The sequence below is a fragment of the Ovis aries genome, chromosome 13 (assembly GCF_016772045.2).
Source record: "Ovis aries strain OAR_USU_Benz2616 breed Rambouillet chromosome 13, ARS-UI_Ramb_v3.0, whole genome shotgun sequence".
NCBI lineage: Eukaryota > Metazoa > Chordata > Mammalia > Artiodactyla > Bovidae > Ovis > Ovis aries.
Window position 1 is genome coordinate 54,818,991 of NC_056066.1, and position 23,539 is coordinate 54,842,529.

The window sequence follows — 23,539 nt, forward strand, 5'->3', positions numbered from 1 at the left end:
TGGAGGCTCATTTCAGAGAGTTAGTGAGGTTCCTTGTCTTCTGTTTGTTTGCTGTTCCTGGCGGAGGATATTTATTTTCTAGTCCAGTGGATTTTGAGTTTATCAGATGCCTCTTCTCCTGCTGTGGGGTTCCTCATCAGCTCCTCACCTTCCTGGTCCTCTGGCTTCTCCTGCAGACCCATGACCCTCACCTGGGCCCAGGGCCCTCCTGACGGGTGGCCGCAGGTCTTGGACCTCAGCCCTCAGTCCCCTTGGCTCTCTTCTTGGCGTGCCCCTGGGTGGTCTTTGCCTGCCATGCTGCAGTGTGGGGTGCCCTGCCTTACCCCTCCTGACACTGACCCCCTCTCCTCCCTCCCGGGTCGTTTTGGGGCCCTTCAGTTTAGACCAGGAGTGTGCCCTGGTTGCACCGAGCACTGGACACCTTCCCCCTGTAGCATGGCCCTGGCATCGACGGATCAGTCACATTAATCGATAGATGGTTGTGTAGATGGGAGGCGGTGGGTTGTGGCTAGTGCCTGCCTCACCCCCTGTGTGGGAAGCCCCTGTCCAGTGTGCGTTTCTGGTTTTTCTCCAGGGCCCCACGCAGTCCAGCATGACTGGATCCTCCGTGAGTGTTGGCCGCAGTGAATGAACGAAGGTGGTTCAGTCTCTGGTTTTGATTCTTCCTCTCGGGCCCTCTGATGAGTGAGGGCAGGTGGCTAAAGTTTGCTGTGAATCCTGGACCGTGCACATTGTCTGCCACCTGACCTTGGTTCCCTGGAAACCGTGCCCGGTTCGCACTGTCCAGATGTCTTACAGCACGCAGACCCACCCTGGGCTTCAGTTGGCTGCCACAGACCCAGGCCCTGCGCCGGCCCTCGGTCTGGATGCTGGAGCCCAGGGTGGGGTGGGGTCGGGGCAGTGGGCCACGCGTCCCGCCTTCGGCTCTCAGATCAGAGCAGCCCCTCTGCTCTGGCCTCTTTGGCTGAAGGCTGACTTACTGAGCCCTTGAGCATGTGAGAGGGTGGAGATGGACACATCTGTGGCGTTCAGGCTGGAGAAGCTGGTACTGACGCGTCCTCAGAGTCAGAGCCTGCTGAGCACACTGTCTGGAAGAGGGGTTCTCATCCCTTATTGACCTTGAGAAGGGCCTGAAGGTTCCTCCAGAGCGTCCTGTGTGTTCCTCTCCTGCCGTGTCTCTGGAGCGGCTCTCGACATGCACAGCTTTGTGGAGAGAAGGGGGTGCTTCAGGTCCCTGCCTCCTGGCTGCACCCCCTCCCCTGTTCTGGGAGGAGCATCTGCTGGTTCTTTTACTTACTTACACACGTTCTTACCCCCAAGAAGGAACAGAAAGTGAATAATAAATACAGAAGATAAAGTTAAGGGAAAGTTTGAGGAAAGGGAAGATAAAGGAAAGATAGGGTGGACTGGGTTGAGTGGAGAAGTGCCCACCTGGGGTCTCTCGGTGCTGTGTGGCGGGGGCTGGGGGCACAGACTGGCTGCTGCTAGTCAAAGCGAAGGGAGCAGAGATCTGCAGGCAAGAGGGATTGCGTTGAGTCACGCGTGGATGCAAGTTGTCTGCTAGCACGGAGTGTTCAGAACTCGGGACGTGGGTCGCAGTGAAGCATGTTCTGGCTTTCTTCCAGAAGTTCGGGGAGGCTGCAGGCAGGGGCCCCAGGCCCTCGGGATGCTGACTGACCTCTCATCATGGCCGCCCTGGCAGCCGATGGGCGCAGGCTTTCGGCACCAGCTCCAGGGTGCAGAGGGAGGTTCAGGGCCTCCAGAAGAGCTTGGGGAAGCCTCTGAGACCTGTGGGTTGCAGGACTCTTGAAAACCTGAGGGGCTGAGAACCGCTCTGGGCTGACTGAGATGTGGACAGCAGAGAGGCAGAGGGGGATCCGGGCCAGCGGCACACTGCACAGAGGCGTCCTCCACAGGTGCGTGGAGAGGCCCGCCGGTCATACGGTGGTTTCCCGTTTGCTGTGCGTGGACGTGCGGGGGTGAGGGCACTGGGCCAAGGCACCTCGTTGGGCAGCTGCGTGGATGCGTGCCACCGTGTCGGGTGAGGCCTGTGTCAAGCTGGAGGGAGACCTTCCCTCCGTCGTGCTGTGCCCCTAGGGGCACACACCGTGTCCTTCTGTGGCATTGTGTTCCTTCTGTCACCCAGAAAGGAGCGAGGTGACAGGCACTTGGAGCCACAGAGCCGGCCCAGGACACAGGAGCCGAGTGCAGCGTCCGAGACGGGGCGGGGCAGCGCTGGCTGCTGAGGCTCGCGGGTGGCGTCCTCGGTGGTGGACCTCGTGGAGGAGGGCCTTGGGGAGGAGGGAAGTGGAGGCCGCCCCAAGGGTTGAGAGGACCTCTGGGCTGGGGGGCTCTGGCACCCCGGCACTTCTTGGGGTTGTCTTCCTTTATGGGGTGTCACTGAAGTGACAGGGCGGTCCCAGTGCTAGTCTAAACAACGGTGAACCTGGGTCTTTCCCTGGAGGACAATACCCTGAGGTGTGTCTAGACCGGGTTTTTGTCTCTCAGGTACATAACTGAGTGCGCACACGTGACTTTTCCGAGAGCTGGTCACGTGTGTTGTGGTGCCATCGTCTTCTCACATCCCGTCCCATCGCACGTCCAAGGCACGCGTCCCTGCTGGCGCACAGGTGGGCTGCGTGTGGGCACGTGCAGCAGGGGTGCGGCTGCCTGAGCCCTGAAGGCGGGTGCCGCCGCACAGGGACCCCGCACTGCAGTGGCCGGGTCCAGGGGCATGCACCGCGGTGTTGGTGCGTGCCCCACGCCCCTGCCCGTGCCAGGGCTGAAGGTAGAAAGGACACTGAGCTGTGTCTGGGGGACGGTCCTTGCCTGAAACCTGCGAGGTTAAGCATCTGCTCTTTGGCCCTTTGTGGTGTTTTTGGGAATTGCTTGATGGACATTTTTATGGTCAATTTTTAAAGTAGGTAAGACAGTTGTGGTTACTGACTGTTTAGTCAAGTTTGGGGTAAAGTTTTGTTTTCAGAAATTGTACTCTAAGCAGGTCCATTTCTGAATTTCAGGCTGTGTGGACGTGCTTGGTGTGGGAAAGACCCCCTCCAGCCCTGACCCCCCACCGCCCACCTCGTCCTGGTACTTATTCTCCAGCCTGTCCTGTGGGGACAGCTCTGCTGCCGTGTGTGTGCACAGCAGTCAGCTTCTTTTCTTTCCTTATTTTTAATTGCAGGGTAGTTGCTTTACAGTGTCGTTTGCTTTCTGTTGTACAGCATGAATCAGCCGTAAGTACATGTATGTCCACCTGGGAGTGAGGTCCTGAGGCGCAGCCTCTGAGGCCCAGTGATGCCTTACCTTACTTAGAGCCGATTCTTGGTTTCATCAAAATTTTGAAAGTCACTGTGTGATGTGAAGTGAAAATCAGGTGTGGAGTCCTGAATCTCCAGCCGTGCTCTGCCATGACCCTGAGCCATGTTTGTGTGGGGGAAACCTGACTTGGAGCTGGAAGAAGTGGGTGGGGTCTGCCTGCCCGGGGCTTTTCTTGTTGTTTTTAGATTGTTTTATTTGCGCATTTACTTGTGGCTGTGCCGACTCATTGCCGCGTGGGCTTCGCGCTGGTTGCAGCGAGCAGGGGCTCCTCTCTAGTTCGGTGCGCAGGCTTCTCGTGGCGGGGCTTCTCTCGTGGCAGAGCGCGGCGCTGAGGCTGGGGGCTTCGGGAGCTGCGGTTCCCCGGCTCTGTAGCACAAGCTCAGTAGCTGTGCTGCGTGGGAGTAGTTGCTCCCAGGCATGTGGAATCTTCCAGACCAGGGATCGAACCCGTGTCTCCTGCATTGGCAGGTGGATTCTTTGGCACTGAGCCACCAGAGAAGCCCTGTTGTTGTTTGTTTTGATCAAAGGTTTCCTCACCTTCCGCTTTGAAAGCACTGACAGTGCAGGCAGGCAAACGCTTCTTTACGTTTGCAGCAGTCTTGCTCCGCCCTCAGTGCTCAGGTCCTGTGAGGCTGAGGTGAGGCCAGGACACAGGAGCCCCGCCTCCCACACGTCTGACCCGGCCACCAGCCTTCCTGGAGTCTGAGCTCTGTGGGTTTAGGCACTTTCTTTTAGGTGGTTTAAAAGGCAGGCAGCCCTAAGAGTGAAAGAATGTTTAGGCTGTAATTAAGTCAGCGTCACTGGTATCTGTGCTGGTGTCTGGCTGAGTTTGCTTCCGGTAGAGTAGTTGGGGGACCCCGTCCCACAGGCACGTGGTAGAGGGGCCCCGGCAGGACTGCGGGTGGTGTGGCAGGAGGTCCCCGTCACACCCTGGCCGGTGGCTGTTCTCTTGGGCGTGGGTCTCAGAGATGCTCCACGAGGCCGGGCTCCTCTGCTGCTGCTGTGGCCTGGGGTCTGGATGGTCCAGACCTGAAGTCCCTCCCTGGTTCCCTGCATGACGCTCTCGTTCTCTGGCTGTGTCACGCCTCTCTGCATTCCTCTGCTTCTGGTCCGATTCTGGCTTCTTCAGCGTCCATGTCAGGGTTCAGGGGCAGTTTTATTTTGCATCTTGGTGATGGAGGGTCTGCTGTTCATCGCACCGTCTCTGCAGACTCTCCGAGCCATCTGGCCAGTGATGGTGCTAGCAGTGCTTGTTGGGGGTGGGTGGGAGGGCAGGGAAGGCTCTGGCCCCTCCAGCCCAACTGCTGTTCCCTGCTTGTGCCAGTGCAGCTGGGCCGTTCGCCAGGCCTGGGACCCCCCCCAGCTGAAGCCGAAGGACATGCCTGTGTCTTGGGGGAAAGGGCGGGGCTGAGCACTGAAGGCCATGCTAAGAATGTCTCCCCAGAAGTGGTGACTTCCAGGTGGAGGATCCCAGGTGGAGTGGAAAATGCCTATTTGTCGTGTAGCTCTGGCTGACCTACATTTTGGTAAAAAATACAGTGAAAAATGTTGGTATGAAAGGGATCAGGGAAACTGTAACCTTGGGTACAAATGCTGGAGTTGATCTTGAACTCTGGTTCTTGGAGGAGGGTGGGGCTCGTTTAGTCCTAAGGACTGTTGTTGTGCTCGGGCTGTGACGAGGATGTGCCCCAGCCCCACCCCACACCACAGAGCTCCCTGCGTTCTGTGCCCGTGGGTGCCCAGCCTCCCAAACAGGTGGTGTTGTGTCTGTCTTAGGTATGAGTACACGCAGCACGGCCTTAACACGGGTGCTGTGGGTTTATGCTGCGTGTCTTTCTGTAAAATCCTGAGCTCTGACAATGACAAAAAGTATAAAATTGCCTGCCTTCATCAATAAAGAAATTATAAATACATTTTGGATGAAATACGTAGCCACTGAAAATTATGGTTTTGAAAAGAAAACACCAAGCTGAATATCAACAGAATTACCCCAATTTTCTTTACGGTTATCAAAACACATATGTTGTACACGTGCTCATAGAACAGAGGGTGGAAAGAAACTCAAAGTCTTGTAGCCAGAGGGGGCGGGCTCCTGAGAGTTCCGTCTTCCGGGTTCGTCTCTGCGTTTCTCAAGTCTGCCCTCATGAACGCTTGTCTCTGCACTAAGAAGGATGTTAGCATCATCTAACATGAAAGTTTGAGTGGCTTTCTGCTGTGTGAGCTCGCCGTGTCATGCTTGTCGCTTGTGCACACTGGCTGGTTTTGGTTCCAGAGCACTCTGAGTTGGGGGTGAGGGGTGCAGGGAGGGGCCTGGTGGGGTCCATGGTGCAGCCAGGCTGCCAGGGTGTGTGTGCGGGGGACCTGGGGGCTGTGTGTCTGTAGGGCGGGAGGGTGGCGCCTGCAGGGGCCCTTCCCTGACCGCTCCCAGAGCTGGCTTGGCGCCGGCAGAGGGATGACGGCTCAGATGGCCTCCTGGTCCTCCCTGGGGCCAGAGTGCTGGGAGTCCCAGACAGGGTGCTGCTGTTGTGAACAGAGACGGTTGCTTTTCTGTGATCTTTTATCTAAAGTTTGTTTAAGTTACATTTTGAGACAGTTGTGTTTCTTTGCCTTTGAGTGGTACTGCAGTCATCTGTTAGAAATGAGCATTATAACCAGAATTTATGAGGTCTAGAGAGTGTGATGATGTCATGACTGTGTGGCAGATTCTCCCAGGTGTCATAGGCATTCCTGACTCCACTTCTTTCGGAGGCAGTGGCTGTATGCGTGGTACCCAGGGAAGCTGCCACGCCTCTGGAGCTGCCACCCATAATGCTGCTGGCTGGTTCCACCCGTGGCCCTCATGCCCGGAACAGCTGTCCTGGTTCTCTCTTTCCCGGGTCTGTTCCCACTGGAGACGTTGCTGATGCCGCCGAGAGGTCTCATCACTGAGAGTCCCACGTCACTCCTTGGCAGGAGCTTTGCCTCTGTCCTCAGCTTTCACTCTCGCTATCGGCACACTGCATGGCCCAGTCTGTTTTTTTAGACTTTTGTGTCCAAAAGACCACTGTCACTTGATTGGCATATTAATCACATTGCTTTTCTCGAATGTTATTTAAATATTCCTTTGAATTTCTGCGAACATGATTTTTTAAGCAAATAAGCAAGTATTCGATAAAGTGTAGGCATCAGTTTGAAATTGGGGTGTCCAGCTGTGGAAACTGGGGGGCCTGCTGGGCTGCCCTGTTCCCTTGAGTCCCTGTGATGACGGACTGGGGTCTCTGCATGGTGCCTGAGTGAACTGGTGAGTGAGTGGCTGGGAGTGTCACCAGGTCCCCTCTTTTGGGGCCCTCAGCACCAGCATGGGCCAGGGTTGATGACCGTGTAACCCCCTTGAGCTGCCCTGTGGCCTGAGCCTGTCCTGGGCATGGTGCAGACTTCTCAGGGCGTGGACATCAGTTCCGGCTGCCAGCCTGCCAGGCCTTTCTCTCCTCAGTGCTTTCACAAGCTCCCAGGTTTTAGAGATTTCAAAACAGTGAGTTATTTGCAGCAGCTGTGTTTTGTTTTGTTTTGTTTTGAAAATATGGCTTATTGTCTTTCAGTTCAGTTTAGTCGCTTGGTTGTGTCTGACTCTTTGTGATCTCATGGACTGCAGCACGCCAGGCTTCCCTGTCCATCACCAACTCCTGAAGCTTGCTCACACTCATGTCCATCGAGTTGGTGATGCCATCCAACCATCTCATCCTCTGTCGTCCCCTTCTCCTCTTGCCTTCAGTCTTTCCCAGCATCAGGGTCCTTTCCAGTGAGTCAGTTCTTTGCATCAGGTAGCCAAAGTATTGGAGTTTCAGCTTCATCATCAGTCCTTCCAATGAATATTCAGGACTGATTTCCTTTAGGATTGACTGGTTTGATCTTGCAGTCTAGGGGACTCTCAAGAGTCTTCTCTAACACTACAGTTCAGAAGCATCAATTCTTCAGCTCTCAGCTTTCTTTATAGTCCAACTCTCACATCCATACATGACTACTGAATAGCTTTGACTAGACGGACCTTTGTTGGCAAAGTAATGTCTCTGTTGTCTAGGTTGGTCATAGCTTTTCTTCCAAGGAGCAAGTGTCTTTTAATTTCATGGCTGCAGTCACCATCTGCAGTGATTTGGGAGCCCAAGAAAATAAAGTCTCACTCTTTTCATTGTTTCCCTGTCTGTTTGCCATTAAGTGATGGGACTGGAAACCATGATTTTAGTTTTCTGAATGTTGAGTTTTAAGCCAGTTTTTTCACTCTTCTCTTTTACTTTCATCAAGAGGTCTTTAGTTCTTCTTCACTTTCTGCCATAAGGCTGTTGTCGTCTACATATCTGAGTTTATTGATATTTTCCCCAGCAATCTTGATTCCAGCTTGTGTTTCATCCAGCCTGGTATTTTGCATGATATACTCTGCATATAAATTAAATATGCATTATTGTCTTTATTTTAGTTTTATTTTAAAATTTATTACAAGTTTTAAAGTTTTATGTTGGAGTATAGCTGATTTACAATATTGTGTTGGTTTTGAGTATACAGCAGGGTGGTTCAGTTATGCATATATTCATTTGTCTAGGTTATCACAGAATATTGAGCAGGGTTCCCTGCACTGTACCGTAGATCCTTGGCACATTGTCTGTTTGAAAAGATTCATTTATCTGGCTGCTCCAGGTCTTAGTTGTAACATTTGGATTCTTTGGGCTTCGCCAGTGTCTCTGTGGTAAAGAACTTGCCTGGCAATGCAGGAGACACAGGTTCGATTCCTGGGTCAGGAAGATACCCTGGAGGAGGAAATGGCAACCCACCCAGTATTCTTGCCTGGAGAATCCCCTGGACAGAGGAGCCTGGCTGGCGTGCTACAGTCCTTGGGGTTGCAGAGTCAGACACAGCGGAGCACATTTATGTACACTTTAGAATTCTGTGGTTTTGGCATACAGACTCTTCAGCTGTGGCATGTGGGGTCTAGTTCCCCGACCAGAGGTTGAACCCGGGCCCCCTGCGTTGGGAGCAGAGATCTCTTAGCCACTGGACCACCAGGGAGGTCCCAGTTATCTATTTTTTGTGTAGCTGTGTGTATATGTTAAACCCAGTCTCCTAAATTACCTTTCCCCACTCCCACCTTCCCCCTTGGTAACGGTAAGTTTACTTTCTAAGTCTCTGAGTCTGTTTCTGTTTTGTCAATAAGTTCATTTGTATCAGTTCTTTAGATTCCATATACAAGTGATATGATATTTGTCTTTCTCTGACCTACTTCGCTTAGTGTGATCATCTCTAGGTCCATCCATGTTGCTGCATTTGGCATTACTTTATTCTCTTTCATGGCTGAGTAATACCCCATTGTACATATGTACCACGTCATCTTTATCCACTCATCTGTCAGTGGATACTGAGGTTGCTTCCTCGTCTTGCCTGTTGTAAATAGTGCTGCAGTGAGCATTGGGCTGTGTGTATCTTTTCAAAATACAGTTTTCTCCAGATATGTGCTCAGGAGTGGGATAGCAATCCCTAGATCATATGATAAATTTGTTTTTAGTTGTTTAAGGATCTCTGCTTAGATCTGCCCATTTTAAAATTTTTTGTTTGTTTTTTTGATATTGAGCTGCATGAGCTGTTTGTATATTTTAGAGAGTAATCCCTTGTAGGCTGCATCGTTAGGAAATATTTTCTCCCGTTCTGTGGGTTGTCTTTTTGTTTTGCTTTTTCTTTTGCTGCAGCATGGCTCATTTGAAAGGGTTGTCTTGGAGGGTGCGCTCATAACGGGCACACATACAAGTGGTTCTTCTGGATCGAGAGTTGCAGATGTGACCCTAGGGAAAGGCTGTATTTCCTGATGTGATGATGGGTGTTGAAGGAGCCGGGACCAGCAGCTCCAAAGACTTCTCAGATGTGTACATTGGATGGAGCTCCCGTCTGGCTCAGCAGGGAACACTTGTTGTTGTGATGGCTGGCAGAAGGTTCTTGGCCTTGAGGTTTTCAGCTGTCCCTGTGGGGCTTCCCACTCAGCGGGCTCCTTGGGCCACACCCCTGCCCGGCTGAGTCCTTCTTCTGTGGGGTGCCTTGTGCCCACCCTCTGTGAGCCTGGGTTTGGGGCGAGGTGTTCATAGGATTCCCTTTCAGCCCCATCACTAATCCGTCATGGGAAATTGTGTGAAAGTTGTGTTACTGTTTCTAATGGAATCTAGGATGTAATTGGTGCTGGTTTTAGAAGCTAGAATTAATGTCACACTGCCTGCTAGGATTTGGTTTCCAGTGATGTAGCTGGAGCCCCATGAAGGGTGAGTGGTCCTCCGTGTCTTGTGTCTCTGTTGGGGAGGGGGATCCCAGGTCACCATGGACACACAAGGGGTCCTGTTCCTGGAAGGAGTGTCTGGGCTTCGGGCACTCCAGGCACGGCCCCAGGCATGTGAGTGGTGGGCAATGCTGTCTTGAGGTCCAGCCTAGTACCCAGGGTTGGGGACCTGATGGGAGAAGAGGCCAGGCTGCCTCCCCCAGAGCCAGTGGTGGGCTTGGGATGTGACCTGCTCCTGGGCAGGACTCGGGTCTGAGGCTCCAGCTGCGACCTCTCCTGAGACACCTGGTGGCTTGTGCACTTGGCAGTCAGGCAGCCCATGTGGGGAGCACTCTTGGCCATGGGGGTTCTTGCCAGGCCCTGGCCTCCTGACCTGCAGGCTGGTGCGGGGTGCTGTGGGGTGGACGAGGTGTGAGGAGCTCCGCTTGCCTGGGTGATGGCTACTCCTTGAATCGGTGAAAACTCCTCTCGTGTCTCTGTCGTCCTGTGCGCCATCTCTGCTGGCAGGTGTGCTCAGAGCCCAGGGATGGGGTTCACAGCAGCTCCCTCTCCTCCTCAGGGCTGTTGGCTCCCTGTGGAGTCGGGCCCTGGGGCGCATTCCTGACACCAGCCCTCTCCCCCGCCCCCCAGGTATGGTCCTCGTGCGGAGCGAGAATGGGCAGCTGCTCATGATCCCTCAGCAGGCCCTGGCTCAGATGCAGGCCCAGGCCCATGCCCAGGCACAGCCGCAGACCACCATGGCACCGCGCCCGGCCACCCCCACAAGTGCCCCTCCCGTGCAGATCTCCACCGTGCAGGTGAGCACGCGCCCAGCCTCCGGGGGGTTGTGGGGGGTGGGACGGCTTGGCTGCCCTGGGAGGAGCTCAGGTCTCCACCTGCACCCCTCCGCCATACCCCCTCCTGTGACACCCCTCCTGCGCCTCCGTTTCCTCCTCTGCAAAGTGCAGATCCTGCCGCCTGTAGGTCCATGACGGATGGTTAGGACACTTGAGCACGGGACCCAGTGAGTCCTGAGCCTCGTTAGCTGTTGTGACCAGGGGGTGCGCAGAGGAGCTTTGCAGAACTATGTTAAACAGCGCCCCCTACCACACATAGATGTGTGAGCCTTGGGGGCTACTCCCCCCACCCCCAGGCTGTGCCCCCTCACTGAGGCTGTGACAGGAGGACAGGTTCAGTGCCTGGGACTCTCCCCTCCCCCAGGTTCTGCCTCCTGGTGCCTTTCTGTCCCTTCTGAGCTGGTGGACTGGGCAGAGACTAACATGGAGACTAGAGTGGTCCTGACGGCTCTGTCGTCCTGTGACTACAGCCGCATCCCCTGGAGTTGGTGTCCTGCGCTGTAGACAGAGGGGCCCCTCCCTGAGCATCTGAAACAGCCCTGAGCAGCTCCCAGGGTCTGTGGAGGTCTGTTCCATCAGATGTTTATAAGATGTTCACTTTGACTGTTGTGTGATTACAGGAAATCAAAGTGTTGATTTCCCAGACACACGCTTCCCTCGAAGACCATGTGGGAGGCTCTGCTAAGGAGTGTGTTACAGTTATATGGTGACAGTTAGGGGGCTTCACTGACACTGGCGCCTACCCTGGGGGCCCAGGTGTGCTCTCTGTGCTGAAGAAAGGACCGTGTGGTGTGCCGCCTCTCACTTCCCTGCTTTTAGGCGACAACTCCTTGTTTTTCAGGCGCCCGGGACCCCCATTATTGCACGGCAGGTGACCCCAACGACCATAATCAAGCAGGTGTCTCAGGCCCAGACGACGGTACAGCCCAGCACCGCACTGCAGCGCTCGCCCGGGGTTCAGGTGAGCTGGGGGCTGGGTGGTGCCCTTGATGCTGGGGTCAGGGGTCGGGCCTCACGAGTTTGGGTGCTGGATGCCAGGGTTCGGGATTTGGGGCAGGAGATGCTTTGGAATAAAGTGCCTTTTCTCTGCCCACCGGTGCAGGAGAGGCCAGGCTTCTCTAAAACTACACAGAGTTTAGCACCAGCCGCACTTTCAGAAGCCTCTCACTGTGCCCGAAGCGCAATTAAAAAACGTCACCTGCTGACGTTTGATGGTGCAGTGTCTCTGGAGCAGAAACAGTCTACGTAGTGTGTGTGTGTTGCACCGAGGAGGCTGTGTCCTCGCTGTGTGTGTGTTACTGTGTGTCGCTATTGCAACACCCTCCCTGGTGGGTGCCGGCAGCGCGGTGTGGGGGCTTCTGGCCCTGATCCTGAGTGCAGCCAGCTTGGCCTCCTCACTCGCCTTGGTCTCCCCGCTTGGCCTGGTCTTGTCCTCATCTGTCTCTTGGTGCCCGCAGCCGTGACACTGCTTTCAGAGCAGCTGGAGGGCCAGTTGGTCCCAAGTAGACGAGCTCGGTGGTCTCTTCCTGCGACAGGAGCTGCATGGCAGTGGTGCTTCCTGGGGTTGGGAGTCGTCTGGCCGAGTTCAGCCTGGTTGGAGTGTCTGGGGCTTCAGTTGTAGAGAGAGGAGCCTTTTCTGAGAAGGTAGTGAAGCTCACAGTGAGCGTTTGCACCAGGCTTATCAGAACAGGTTGTCTGCCGTCTCAGTCTTGTCCAGGTGGAAGGTGTTTTCATGGGGCTAGTGGGAGCACTTGTGAGGGGAGCATCTTGACAGAAATGAAATGAAAACCTCCAAGAACGGGATGTGCCCTGGCTGTTTCTGATCGTCCAGAAGCAGCTCTGCTATGCCTTCTGGTCGGTTCTCTCCCTTTTCTTTCTCTGAAGTTTTTTATTTGCCATTTTCTTGTTACAAAAGTAGTAAGTGCTTAATGTTACAAGTGAAAGAAAACATCAGTGATAAAGAAAGCCCACCATCTCTTCTGACTGACATTCCTCCTGGGAAACCAGTGTTTACAGCCTGAGGTTGCAGACAGCTGCCTGCCCAGGGCCCCCGTCCCTTTGCCCGCCATGAGCAGCACCATCTGAGCACCTCCTGGAGGGCAGGCTCCAGGACCTGCTTTGCTGAGAGCAGCCGCACGCGAGTCGTGCTCAGGGTTATACTGCCCCCTACCTTCCAAAGTCATAAGAAAGTTTGAAAAATTGGAGAAGTCTAGATTTTTACATTGGAAGAGTGCTAATTTACAATAAAGAAGCCGTGAACTTGTGTACGATTGCTCACATAGGGTTAGGAATCGCGAGAGTTTGATGAGCCCAGTTGTTGTTTGGTGTCTAGTTGTTCGTTTGTTGAAATGTATTTGTTTAGCAAAGTCACCCCTCTGTCTCAGCACCAACTACATTGAGCCCCTGCCTGGTCGAAAACCATTTCCAGAGCGTTTCTGGATGTGACTCGCTTTGGGGGAGCAGAGAAGGGTGTTGTGGCAGCGGAGGGGAGCCTGGGACCCCAGTGAGTCCTGGTGCTGCCCTGTGGGGGGGGCCTGCCTGTGTGACACACTGGATTTCTTGTCGCCAGCCTCCCTGCATGAGCCAGGGGATGGGCTTTTCAGTCTGTGTCTCTGTTTTCTTTTTTTCCTTTTAATTTCTGAAATGTGATCTGGGTGGCTATGAAAAGGTTACTTGTCCTGGCCTCCCTGTGACACTCCGGATTGACTCCTGATAGCCAGGTTCCTTCTGGCCGTTGGCTTTGCTTCTGTCAGTTTTTGCTGCAGGTGCAAAGCGCTGCTTCCTTGGTGCTCAGGGTGGCAGCTCTTGGGGACACAGCAGTGGGGCTGAAATGGTCCCTCGAGGTCTCAGGTCCTGTGGGGCCTGCCCGCTGCGGGGAGTCTCACGGAGGCCATCTGTTTACCTCATGCTTTGGATTCTCGTAGCCTCAGCTTGTTTTGGGTGGCGCTGCTCAGACAACCTCACTTGGGACGGCGACAGCTGTTCAGACGGTGACACCTCAGCGGACGGTCCCAGGGGCCACCACCACCTCGACAGCTGCCACGGTGAGAGCCGCCTCGGGAGCCACGGGGCTGTGTGTGGTGGTCATGCTGCCCCAGCCTGCACGTGGGGAGCCATCGGGGTTTCCATGGCCCCGTACATGACGGGGTCTGAGGGCAGTGGCCTCTGCAGGGCCGCAGCGGGGCTCCAGCATCCTGCATCAGGCTTTCGGACTGTGGGAATGTCTGTTTGATGAAGCCCAGAGCAGCTGCATTGAGGGGCGACGGGGCCTGCACAGCAGTTGTAGCCTGCCAGAGCAGTGGCGTCATCCTCTTCAAGTTTATTTCCAGCAGTTTTCCTACATGTGGATGAGTGTTTAAACCAGTGGGATTGTGCTCTCTTTGTGATTTAAAACTTTTTCATGTTTCTTTGCTGAGTGTTTTTCAGCATCTTTTTTAGTAGCTATGTCATGATTCTGTTCCTTTTATTGTGCACTTAGGTATTAGTTTTTCTTTATGATAAGCAACATCACAGTGAATGTCTTGTAGATTGTCTTTTTGCATTTATCAGTTACATTTCTGAAAGCATTGCTGGGCTAAGTGAGCTGTGAATTTGATCTGTGCCTTGGGAGCACATGTTTTGGCTTATACTCCCATCATCAGGCGATGAGAGTAACTGCATCTTTCTGAAAGACATTTTAGAGAAGAAATATACATTTCTCGTATGATACGCAACAACTTAGTTAAACCAAAGGCTATGATAACAGTCTGCTTTGTAAGAGTTTTTCACTTATACCTTCTTAATTTCTATCCAGGAAACTATGGAAAACGTGAAGAAATGTAAAAATTTTTTATCTACGTTAATAAAACTGGCTTCGTCTGGTAAACAGTCTACAGAGACGGCCGCTAATGTGAAAGAACTGGTACAGAATCTGCTGGTAAGAGCCCACACGCCGGCCCCTTCCTTAGAGTGCAGTACTTGGCTATTGGCGGGGGTGGCGGCGGCCGTAGTCTGGGCCCCTCTCCCCTTGTCCGGACACTCTCACCCCTGGCTTCTCGGAGCCTCGCACCTGGACAGCTCTCCTAGCATCTCCTTTTCCATGTCAGTCACTTGGTGTGCTGGCCACACAGGAGTGATGTGAATTCACCAAAGAGATGGTGGGTGTTTTAAGGGCTTTCCCTCTCATTCCTCCACGTCTTCTACGGAGGGTTTTGAGTGACTCGGAAGCGGAAGGCAGAGTGACGAGCTGTTGCGGGCCAGCTGAAGGCTTTGCGGGTCCTGAGTTCTTACCTGGCTTTGCATCTGCTGTGCCGTGTTGCTGCCCGCAGCCCCTCCCCAGTCTCATAGGTATTTAGTCCCGATTCCTGGACATAGCCTGGGAACCTGGAGACCCTTGCAGCCCCCAGGCTCCTGGAGGCTGAGTCCAGTGTCACCTGCAGGGCTTGGCCAGTCGTCAGGCTCACTTCTGGCTGCTGCCTCCGTGTCGCTGTTAACCTGGGGTCCCCTCCTTCCCCCTTTCCTTGCTCTCGGTTTCTTTGTCCAGGAAGCCTGGTGGTTTAGCACACGGGCTGATGGCCATTTCTGTCCTGCTGCCGCTGGGTTTGTCAGCGCTGACCCTCCGCTTGCAGCCTCCTTTCCATGCCATGGGCTCTAGCTGGAGGGCAGCTGCCCCTGTGCTGGACACGTGGGTTTGGGGCTGGAAGGGAGTGAAGTTGCGCTATCACAGCAGAAATGATCACTTCAGACACGCCTTACATATTTTCAGGAAACTAAGAGATTGAAAAACAGTCTCACCTCCTGAGAGGAGCAAGAACTCCCAGCTTTTTGTTTGTTTCAATTACAGTTTACCTTCTAATGAACCTTTGTAGTTAAAACATGCTGTTTGTTCTTCCCACGGCCCCTTGTCTGAAGCCCCTCCGGGGACTGGAAGCACGGGCTCATCTCACGTCTCTCTCACTTCCCAAAAGAGCCTGGCGCTGTCCCCCTGTGCTGCGCCCTTCTCAGGGTTCTGGGACCCCCATCCTGCCCTCTTTGCAGCCCTGACTGCTCCCTCCTTGACTTGGGCCCAGTCAGTCCCGGGCTTGGAGGCTGGTGGGAGGTGACCCTGCGTGAGAGGGTGCAGGTAGGCACCTTGTCTCATAGGACTCCTGGGTGTGGGCAGAGCCAGCCGGGTCGGTGCTCACGCCTCCAGGGCACCTGTGCTGCCCCGTCCCTGCCCACCTCTGGTCCTCCCGGGCTCATGCCCGCTTGCTGTGGCCCTTCTCATCTGGGCACGCGCTTCTCTCTCTGGTGCCCCAGCTACTCTGGGGTCTCAGTGTAGGTGTGGTCTCTCCAGGGAAGGGTGTCGCTGGCCTGCCTTACCTTCTAACTTGGTCTCGGGGGTACCTTTAGGCTTGTCTGTCTCCTGGCAGAATGCCTGATGTGCGGTGGTAGTAAGAAAGTTGAGGAATGGCACAGTTGAGCCCACAGCCAGGAGGGAGGAATAACTGTTTGTAAAACTTGAGACCTGGAGAAATACTGAATAAAGATACATGTGTGCAAATTTGTATTCACAGAGGAATTTTAATGTGAATTTTGTCTTTCAGGATGGAAAAATCGAAGCAGAAGATTTCACTAGTAGGTTATACCGAGAACTTAATTCTTCACCTCAACCTTACCTTGTGCCTTTCCTGAAGGTAATCCGAAGCCCGCTGCGGGCGCCCAGTGTTGGGTGGGGGTGGGCGGGCTCCTCTGGGGAGGGGTGGACTCGCACGGTTGTCACCCGTGCATCTGCAGCTTTCAAGCCCCTGAGGCAGACTGTCAAGTTTTCTTTCTGGAGGCTTTCCTGTAAGTTTCGAGACCCCCACTGCTGCTACCACAATGTCGTGTTGCACCTGAGGATCCAGAAGGGCCCTGTCCCCTTAGAGGGCGGCCAGTGTGCCCGAGGCTGAAGGGGGCCGCACTGCTGGGAGGCAGGTGTCGCTCAGACGCCTCTGCTGCCCTAAATGTGCTTTAACCGCCTGTCAGAAATGCCGCTTCTGGTTGGTGTTGAAACGTTTCCAGCCAGTCCTCACTGAGGGTGGCCCTGCCCAGCGGCAGTGACAGTGTGGGGTGCTGACCCTGGGCCCCTTGAAGCCCCACACCGACGCTGGGGCCTGTTCTCAGGGTCCTGCGTTTTTGGGTCAGAGGAAGGGGTCGTGCTGCCAGCCGACCCCATGTCTGTCTTTCCGCCCAGAGGAGCTTGCCCGCCTTGAGACAGCTGACCCCCGACTCCGCAGCCTTCATCCAGCAGAGCCAGCAGCAGCCACCGGCCTCACAGGCTACCACTGCGCTCACCGCCGTGGTGCTCAGTGGCTCGGTCCAGCGCACGGCCGGGAAGACGGCGGCCACCGTGACCAGCGCCCTCCAGCCCCCTGTCATCAGCCTCACGCAGCCCACACAGGTGGGCGTCGGCAAGCAGGGGCAGCCCACTCCGCTGGTATGAAGGCCGAGCCTTGCCCTGCTCCCCACCCGCCCACCTGCCCACGGCCCAGAGAAACTGGCAGGGGGAGTTTGGGGTGTTAAATCCTGAGCAGTGAACTGTCAGGTTGAGATGAGGGCCCTGCAGGTTCGTAGTTGATTTCTCAGTAAAGCAAAGTAAGCCTGTCGGTTTCTACCCTCTGGCATGTCCGTTATCTGTGCGACGGTTCAGGGTGTCCCTGGGTTAAATGGACACAGCGTGTGTGTGGTGCATCTCAGCCGGGCGTTGTCTTCAGTCAGGAGCCATGGCCCAAACACACGGAACCAACGCAAGTGCTGAGTGTTGGGCATGTCAGTTTTCATGGCTTAGGACCCAGCTCTGCAGCCGTGGTTTGGGGCCTGGAGATTCCCAGGTTTGCAGCTGCTGATGGTGGATTGGTGTGTGGTTCCGATCCAGGTTCTGGCTGTGCAGCTGTGGAGAAGGCGTCTCTGCTTGAACCTGCTCCGGCAGGCAGGTGGAGTTCGCCAAGCATAGAGAGGCAGTTGCTGCTTTTTTTTTCTCTCCAGTTTCAAAGGGGTTTTGTTCCTAAGTTGCGTGTGTGTGCTCAGTCGTTGTGACCCCATGGACTGTAGCCCTCCAGGCTGCTCTGTCGATGGGGATTTCTGGGCAAGAATACTGGAGTGGCTAGCCACTACTCCTCTAGGGGATCTTCCTGACCCAGGGATCGAACCCGTGTCTCCTGGACTGAAGACAAATTCTTTACCTCTGCGTCACCTGGGAAGGTCCTTTGTTCCTACTGTTGTTTATCAGTTGCTCAGTGGTATCCAACTCTTTGCCACTCCGTGCACTGCTGCATGCCAGGCTTCTCTGTCCTTCAGCATCTCCCAGAACTTTCTCACATTCATGTCCATTGAGTCAGTGATGCCATTCAACCATCTCGTCCTCTGTTGTCCCCTTCTCCTTCTGCCTTCAGTCTTTCCCAGCATCAGGGTCTTTTCCAGTGAGTCGTCTCTCCACATCAGGTGGCCATAGTATTGGAGCTTCAGCTTCAGCATCAGTCCTTCCAATGGATATTCAAGGTTGATTTCCCTTAGGATTGACTGATTTGATCTCCTTGCAGTCCAGGGAACTCTCAAGAGTCTTCTCCAACACCACAGTTCAAAAGCATCACTTCTTCAGCTCTCAGCCTTCTTTATGGTCCAGCTCTCACATCTGTACATGACTCCTGGAAAAACTAGCTTTGACTATATGGACCTTTGTTGGCAAAGTGTGATGTCTTTGTCTTTTAGTACATTGTCTAGGTTTGTTATAGCTTTTTTCCCGAGGAGTAAGTGTCTTTTCATTTCATGGCTGTAATCATTGTCTGCAGTGATTTTGGAGCCCAAGAAAAGAAAATATGGTGCTGTTTCCACTTTTTCCCCATCTGTTGGCCATGAAGTGATGGGACCACATGCCATGATCTTAGATTTTTTTGAATGTTCCTATAGACAGTTAAAATATTTAATAAAACAATGGAGGTCTTTGTGTTACTTTCATAGGTTGTAGAGTGTGTATTTTATGATAACGCCCAACTGATACTCAGGTGGGTGATCAGAGTCATGAGCGGAGTCCTGGTTTCTCACCTGCTCAAGTTGAAATCTGTGTTACTTTCTGCCTTCGTTGATGGTGAGGGAGATGGGCTCCACAGAGATGGAGAAGTGTCTGCTGGCCACGGCTGGAGCCGGTGTGCCTTGAGCCAGTGTGAGGGCAGGGCTCCCTGAGCCCCTCTTCCAGAGGGGAGGGCTCTGCTTTAATCATGCTTCATTGCAGCAGAAAGATGAGACATAGCAGAGTCAGGCACTGCGATCATCACCTGCTGCCCTTGAAGCCTGTGGGGACAGGAAACCCTGAGGTTTTCCCTGAGCTTGTGCCAAAACGTGGCCTGCACCTCTGGGGGCCACCGTGTATCTGTTCTTCCGGATGTTGTGAATTTCCACAGGATTTATCGCAGAGATAATGTGGTCCAGGGCACCGCCCCCCCCAGCCTCCTCCTCGAGTGCTTGTAGCACAGGGCAAGCCCCCAGGTGACTGTTGTAAAACTCAGAAGCTGGGTTTTGAGCATCTGGCCTGAGGCTGTGGTGGGTCTCAGGCGGCCCTGGCACCCATGCTGGCATCTGGGGAGAAGCTGCTTGTTCCCGCTGGTTCAGAAGCTCTCCGGACCGTGTCCCCTGGGTGCTGACCTCAGGGCCCCACATGCGGCTCTGCTCCAGGAGCTCGAGGTGGTGTGGAGGCACTAGACCTGGGGTACCATCCAACCTGCTTGGTCCCTTTGGACGGCCGGGACCCTGGGCTGGGGATGGGTGCCGGCAGCCCCCTTGGGGGTGGGGGTGTGTGCTCACGCGCCCCGCGGGCTCTCTCCAGGTGATCCAGCCACCACCCAAGCCTGGAGCGCTGATCCGGCCGCCGCAGGTGACACTGACGCAGACGCCCATGGTCGCGCTCCGGCAGCCCCACAACCGCATCGTGCTCACCACGCCCCAGCAGATCCAGCTGAACCAGCTGCAGCCAGGTGAGCGCCTGACCCTGTCCGCCTGGTCCTCATCACTGTGGCACTCACAGCTCAAGCTTGGCTGCTTCACATGTGCCCTTCAGTCCCCACCCTGGCAGCATGGTTTTTAGAGGACGGGATTCCTTACCAGCAGTCATTCTTACACCTCGAAAAGTTTGATGAAGTGCAGGAAAATAAGTGCTTGAGAGAGGCTCCCTGCATTTTTACTCTAGTTTAGAGTTAGTAACGGTGTTTCTTACGGTTTAGGAATCTTCCTCGTGGCGGGTTGGGGGTAATGGCCTCCCTCGGCCCACTCAGCCTTGGCGCGAGTCTGTGCAGGGGGTACACTCTTGCGTCTTGCTCTGCAGTCCCTGTGGTGAAACCTGCTGTGTTACCTGGAACCAAAGCTCTTTCTACTGTCTCCGCACAAGCTGCTGCTGCACAGAAAAATAAACTCAAGGAGCCCGGGGGAGGCTCGTTTCGGTAAGGAGTGTGCACTAGAGGCGCCAGAGGGAAGGCCACGTGGGTGCCGGCCTGTGCCTAGGAGCGACTGCTCTGTGGCACCTTTTGAAGCTGTGTTCCCTCCACGCTCAGCTCTGATCTCCATGCGTGTGTTTTCCCACTAAGCAACTCGGGGAGGTTTGCTGCAGACACAGGGTGGGAAGGCAAGCCAGCTGACTCTGTGCAAGCTGGCAGGAGGTTTGTTTCTGAGATACGACGGCTCAGACTTCTGAGTGCATCTTGGTCCTCATAGAGGACCCATCCTGTGACCTCCCATCAGTTTCACAGCCTTTAGAGGTTCTGCGCTCTGGTTTCTTGACGGGCAGCTGGTCTGAGTGTTGCCCTAGGAATGGCTGTGTTATCTCCTCTGGTTTCAGTCTAGAGGTGGTGAAGTGTGCACATGTTGGGGGCCTGTTGGTCCTTCCCTTCACAGACGCTCCGGCCCCAAACGGTTAGGGAGCAGGCCTGGTGTTGGCAGCACTGGGAGCCTTCGGGGCCCACATTAGAGCTGGGCTCCAGGCAGGACGAGGAGGTGGGGGCCAGGCAGGGTGGGAAGGATGCTCATGAGGGTGAGGGAGGTTGTGGAGCTGGGAGACACGTCTACTGGTGGGTCAGAGAGGAAAGAAACGAGGGCTCCCAGAGACCATGCTTCCTTCTGCAGGTGAGGGAGCCAGCTATGCAGAGCAGGTCAACCAGATGGGCCTGGTGGGGTTGGGTCCCTGCTGAACAGTCAGGTGACAGTTCTGGGAAAGCCATAGCTGGGGCTGCCCACCTGCCCTGGGGCCAGTGATGCACAATGGCAGCAGCACGCCCAGCGCCCAGGTCTTGTTGTCTAGAACCAATTCTTCCACAGTGACCAGGTGCTTCGCGAGGCTGCAGGTTCCAGGCGGGGGTCAGGAGGATGCAGGATAAGTTAGTGCCTTTCCAGTGGTTAGAAAGTGGTGCTCGAGGGTCAGAGTTTCGCAGAGTTCTACCCCTCATTGAGTTAGAGTCGCTGCCTCTTGTTTCCTGAAGGGACGATGATGACATCAATGACGTAGCGTCCATGGCTGGAGTGAACCTGTCAGAAGAAAGCGCGAGGATATTGGCCACAAACTCTGAGTTGGTGGGCACCCTGACGAGGTCCTGCAAAGACGAGACCTTCCTACTCCCGGCACCTCTGCAGAGAAGGATATTAGAAATAGGTACAGCCCTGGGATGTCGGCCCCCCCGTGTGGGCTTGGCGAGGACCACAACTGCATGCTCAGTGTGGCGCTGTCCTGGGCTGGGGAACACACCTTGTTCCTGGTCACCTGTTTTGCCAGGGCTGTGCTTTCCATGGGGTTGAACAGTGGTGGTCTCAGGGAAGCAGGTGTAGACCCCCTCCCCTGCAGGCCTGCCTGGGGTGCCCTCGGGTTGCACAAAGCCATAACCAGTGAATAAGAGGAAGACAGTGAAGGGAAGAACAGAGCTCCAGTGATGGTAAAGTGCTGCCTGTCCCCAGGGAAGAAACATGGCATCACGGAGTTGCACCCAGACGTGGTGAGTTATGTGTCGCATGCCACGCAGCAGAGGCTGCAGAACCTGGTGGAGAAGATATCGGAGACGGCCCAGCAGAAGAACTTCTCTTACAAGGTAACTGCCGTTTCCCTGGGGGACACTCCCTGTTGTTAGGCAGCCAAGTGTCCAGCCTGTTTCGAGTTTTCCCAGAACTGAATTTTGGGAAGAGGCTACTGCTTTCAGCCTCATGGCACCCTTGGGTGCCATCCACCTGGCTGGGGAGGAGGATCCCGAGGGGACCTGGCCTCTGGGTTAAAGAGCTGATCTGCTGGTCCAGGCAGGGGCCTCTTCAGCTCTGCAGTGGGTGGAGTCTTCCACCCATTCTACCCACTCCCCCGGAATCCTTGCACCTGAGGCCCCAGCTGTCCCTGTAGAGCCGAGGGGATCCCGCCCACCTGTGACTTGGAACAGCACTCCGTTTTGTTCTGTGGAGGTCCACTTTCAGGGCACCGTGGAGCAGCCAGGTGCCTGCCGAGCCCTACCAGGCACTGCCTTCAGAACAGCGTTTGGAATAAAAGCGTGTAGCCGTTTGCTTTAAAAAAAATTTTTTTTATGTTACTATAAAAATTTCAGCTGTCACTTAAAAAAAAAAATCAAGTGATGTTCGGTCCTGGATTTTGGCACCAAAAAAAAAAAAGTGATGGCCAAAGTGTGTAAAATGGAAACTTCCCTGTGAGCCCCAAGGAGACTCACCTGTGATGGCATGTGAGCGTCCAGAGCACTTATCAGATGTGGAGCTGGGAGGTAGAGGGGGGATGTTGGAGTCTGTGCACCAGCCTGGGGATTGGGCCAAGGGAGGCCGGAAGTGGTACGCTGACTGTCTGGCTGGGCTCCCAAGTTTATGACAAACAGTGTTTTCACTTTTTTGTAGGATGATGACAGATACGAACAGGCAAGTGATGTCCGGGCTCAGCTCAAATTTTTTGAACAGCTTGATCAAATTGAAAAACAGAGAAAAGACGAACAGGAAAGAGAGATCTTAATGCGGGCAGCAAAGGCAAGTGCTTGCGGCTCACTCAGTTTTCCCATCTCCATCCTGAGTGCCCACACACACGCTCGGGGTGTCCGGGAGCCAGAGTGCTCACATACACACTCGGGGTATCTGGGAGCCTGAGCACTCACACACACGCTCGGGGTGTCCAGGAGCAGGAGCACTCACACACACGCTTGGGGTGTCCAGGAGCACTCACACACATGCTCGGGGTGTCCGGTAGCCGGAGCTCTCACACACACGCTCGGGGTGTCCGGGAGCCGGAGCTCTCATACACACGCTCGGGGTGTCCGGTAGCCTGAGCGTTCACACACATGCTCAGGGTGTCTGGGAGTCCGAGCGCTCACACACACGTTCGGGGTATCCCGGAGCCTGAGCGCTCATACACATGCTTGGGGTGTCCCGGAGCCCGAGCAGTATTTGAGGGTGACCTCATGACACGGTGCATGGGACAGGGAGCATTCCAACAGCAGCGGCCACTCACTGTGTGGGCAGGTCCCCTAGCTGAGTGGAGCCCTGCAGCCACCATCCTCATGCCATATCACATCAGATTCTGCAGTTGGCAGACCTGCCACAGGCCACATGATGGTTCTTCTGTCCAAGTGGTATTGATTTTCTCAAAAATGTTTGTTTTTTGTGATGATAAATTTTCATCTTTTGGCCAGAAGCATTTAAAAAATTTGACATTCTCTGTTGTAAGACTTAGATTTTGTTATGTCACGAATAAGATAACATGTTTGTCAGATGAGAAATGTTTAGGTCATAACTTATTTTTCTTTTTTACCTGTTTGAAAAAATAGTCTCGATCCAGACAAGAAGATCCAGAACAGTTAAGGTTGAAACAGAAGGCAAAGGAGGTAAGCTTTTCTAGTCCAGGAACCTGCATGGCACACTGGAAAGTGTGTTTGTATTCAGCCTGAGCGCTGATGGGTAAGAGAGGGGCTGAGGAAGTGATGGCATACCTGCAGTGGGCCTCCACATAGTGACTGACACCTCTCCAGGTGTTTGCCTGTGCAAACCGTTTGTGTCCTGCTTTTACATTTCATGGTAATTTCTCATTCAGGGTATCCGATCTCTATACTCTCAAAATTTGCTCATGTTTTCTGAGCTTTAAAAAAAT

General features: G+C 54.3%; 1 protein-coding gene across 1 annotated transcript in view; it reads left to right on the top strand.

Annotated features, from left to right (window-relative positions):
* TAF4 (TATA-box binding protein associated factor 4) overlaps positions 1 to 23,539 on the top strand; it is a 65,180-nt gene that overhangs the window by 27,538 nt on the left and 14,103 nt on the right. Inside the window, exons 2-13 of the mRNA XM_027976983.2 lie at positions 10,238 to 10,404; positions 11,285 to 11,404; positions 13,368 to 13,487; positions 14,237 to 14,359; positions 16,008 to 16,097; positions 16,637 to 16,879; positions 19,262 to 19,409; positions 19,757 to 19,871; positions 20,904 to 21,073; positions 21,373 to 21,503; positions 22,300 to 22,425; positions 23,220 to 23,276. Of these exons, the coding sequence (XP_027832784.2) occupies positions 10,238 to 10,404; positions 11,285 to 11,404; positions 13,368 to 13,487; positions 14,237 to 14,359; positions 16,008 to 16,097; positions 16,637 to 16,879; positions 19,262 to 19,409; positions 19,757 to 19,871; positions 20,904 to 21,073; positions 21,373 to 21,503; positions 22,300 to 22,425; positions 23,220 to 23,276 (1,610 nt within the window). The remainder of the gene's footprint in view (positions 1 to 10,237; positions 10,405 to 11,284; positions 11,405 to 13,367; positions 13,488 to 14,236; positions 14,360 to 16,007; positions 16,098 to 16,636; positions 16,880 to 19,261; positions 19,410 to 19,756; positions 19,872 to 20,903; positions 21,074 to 21,372; positions 21,504 to 22,299; positions 22,426 to 23,219; positions 23,277 to 23,539) is intronic.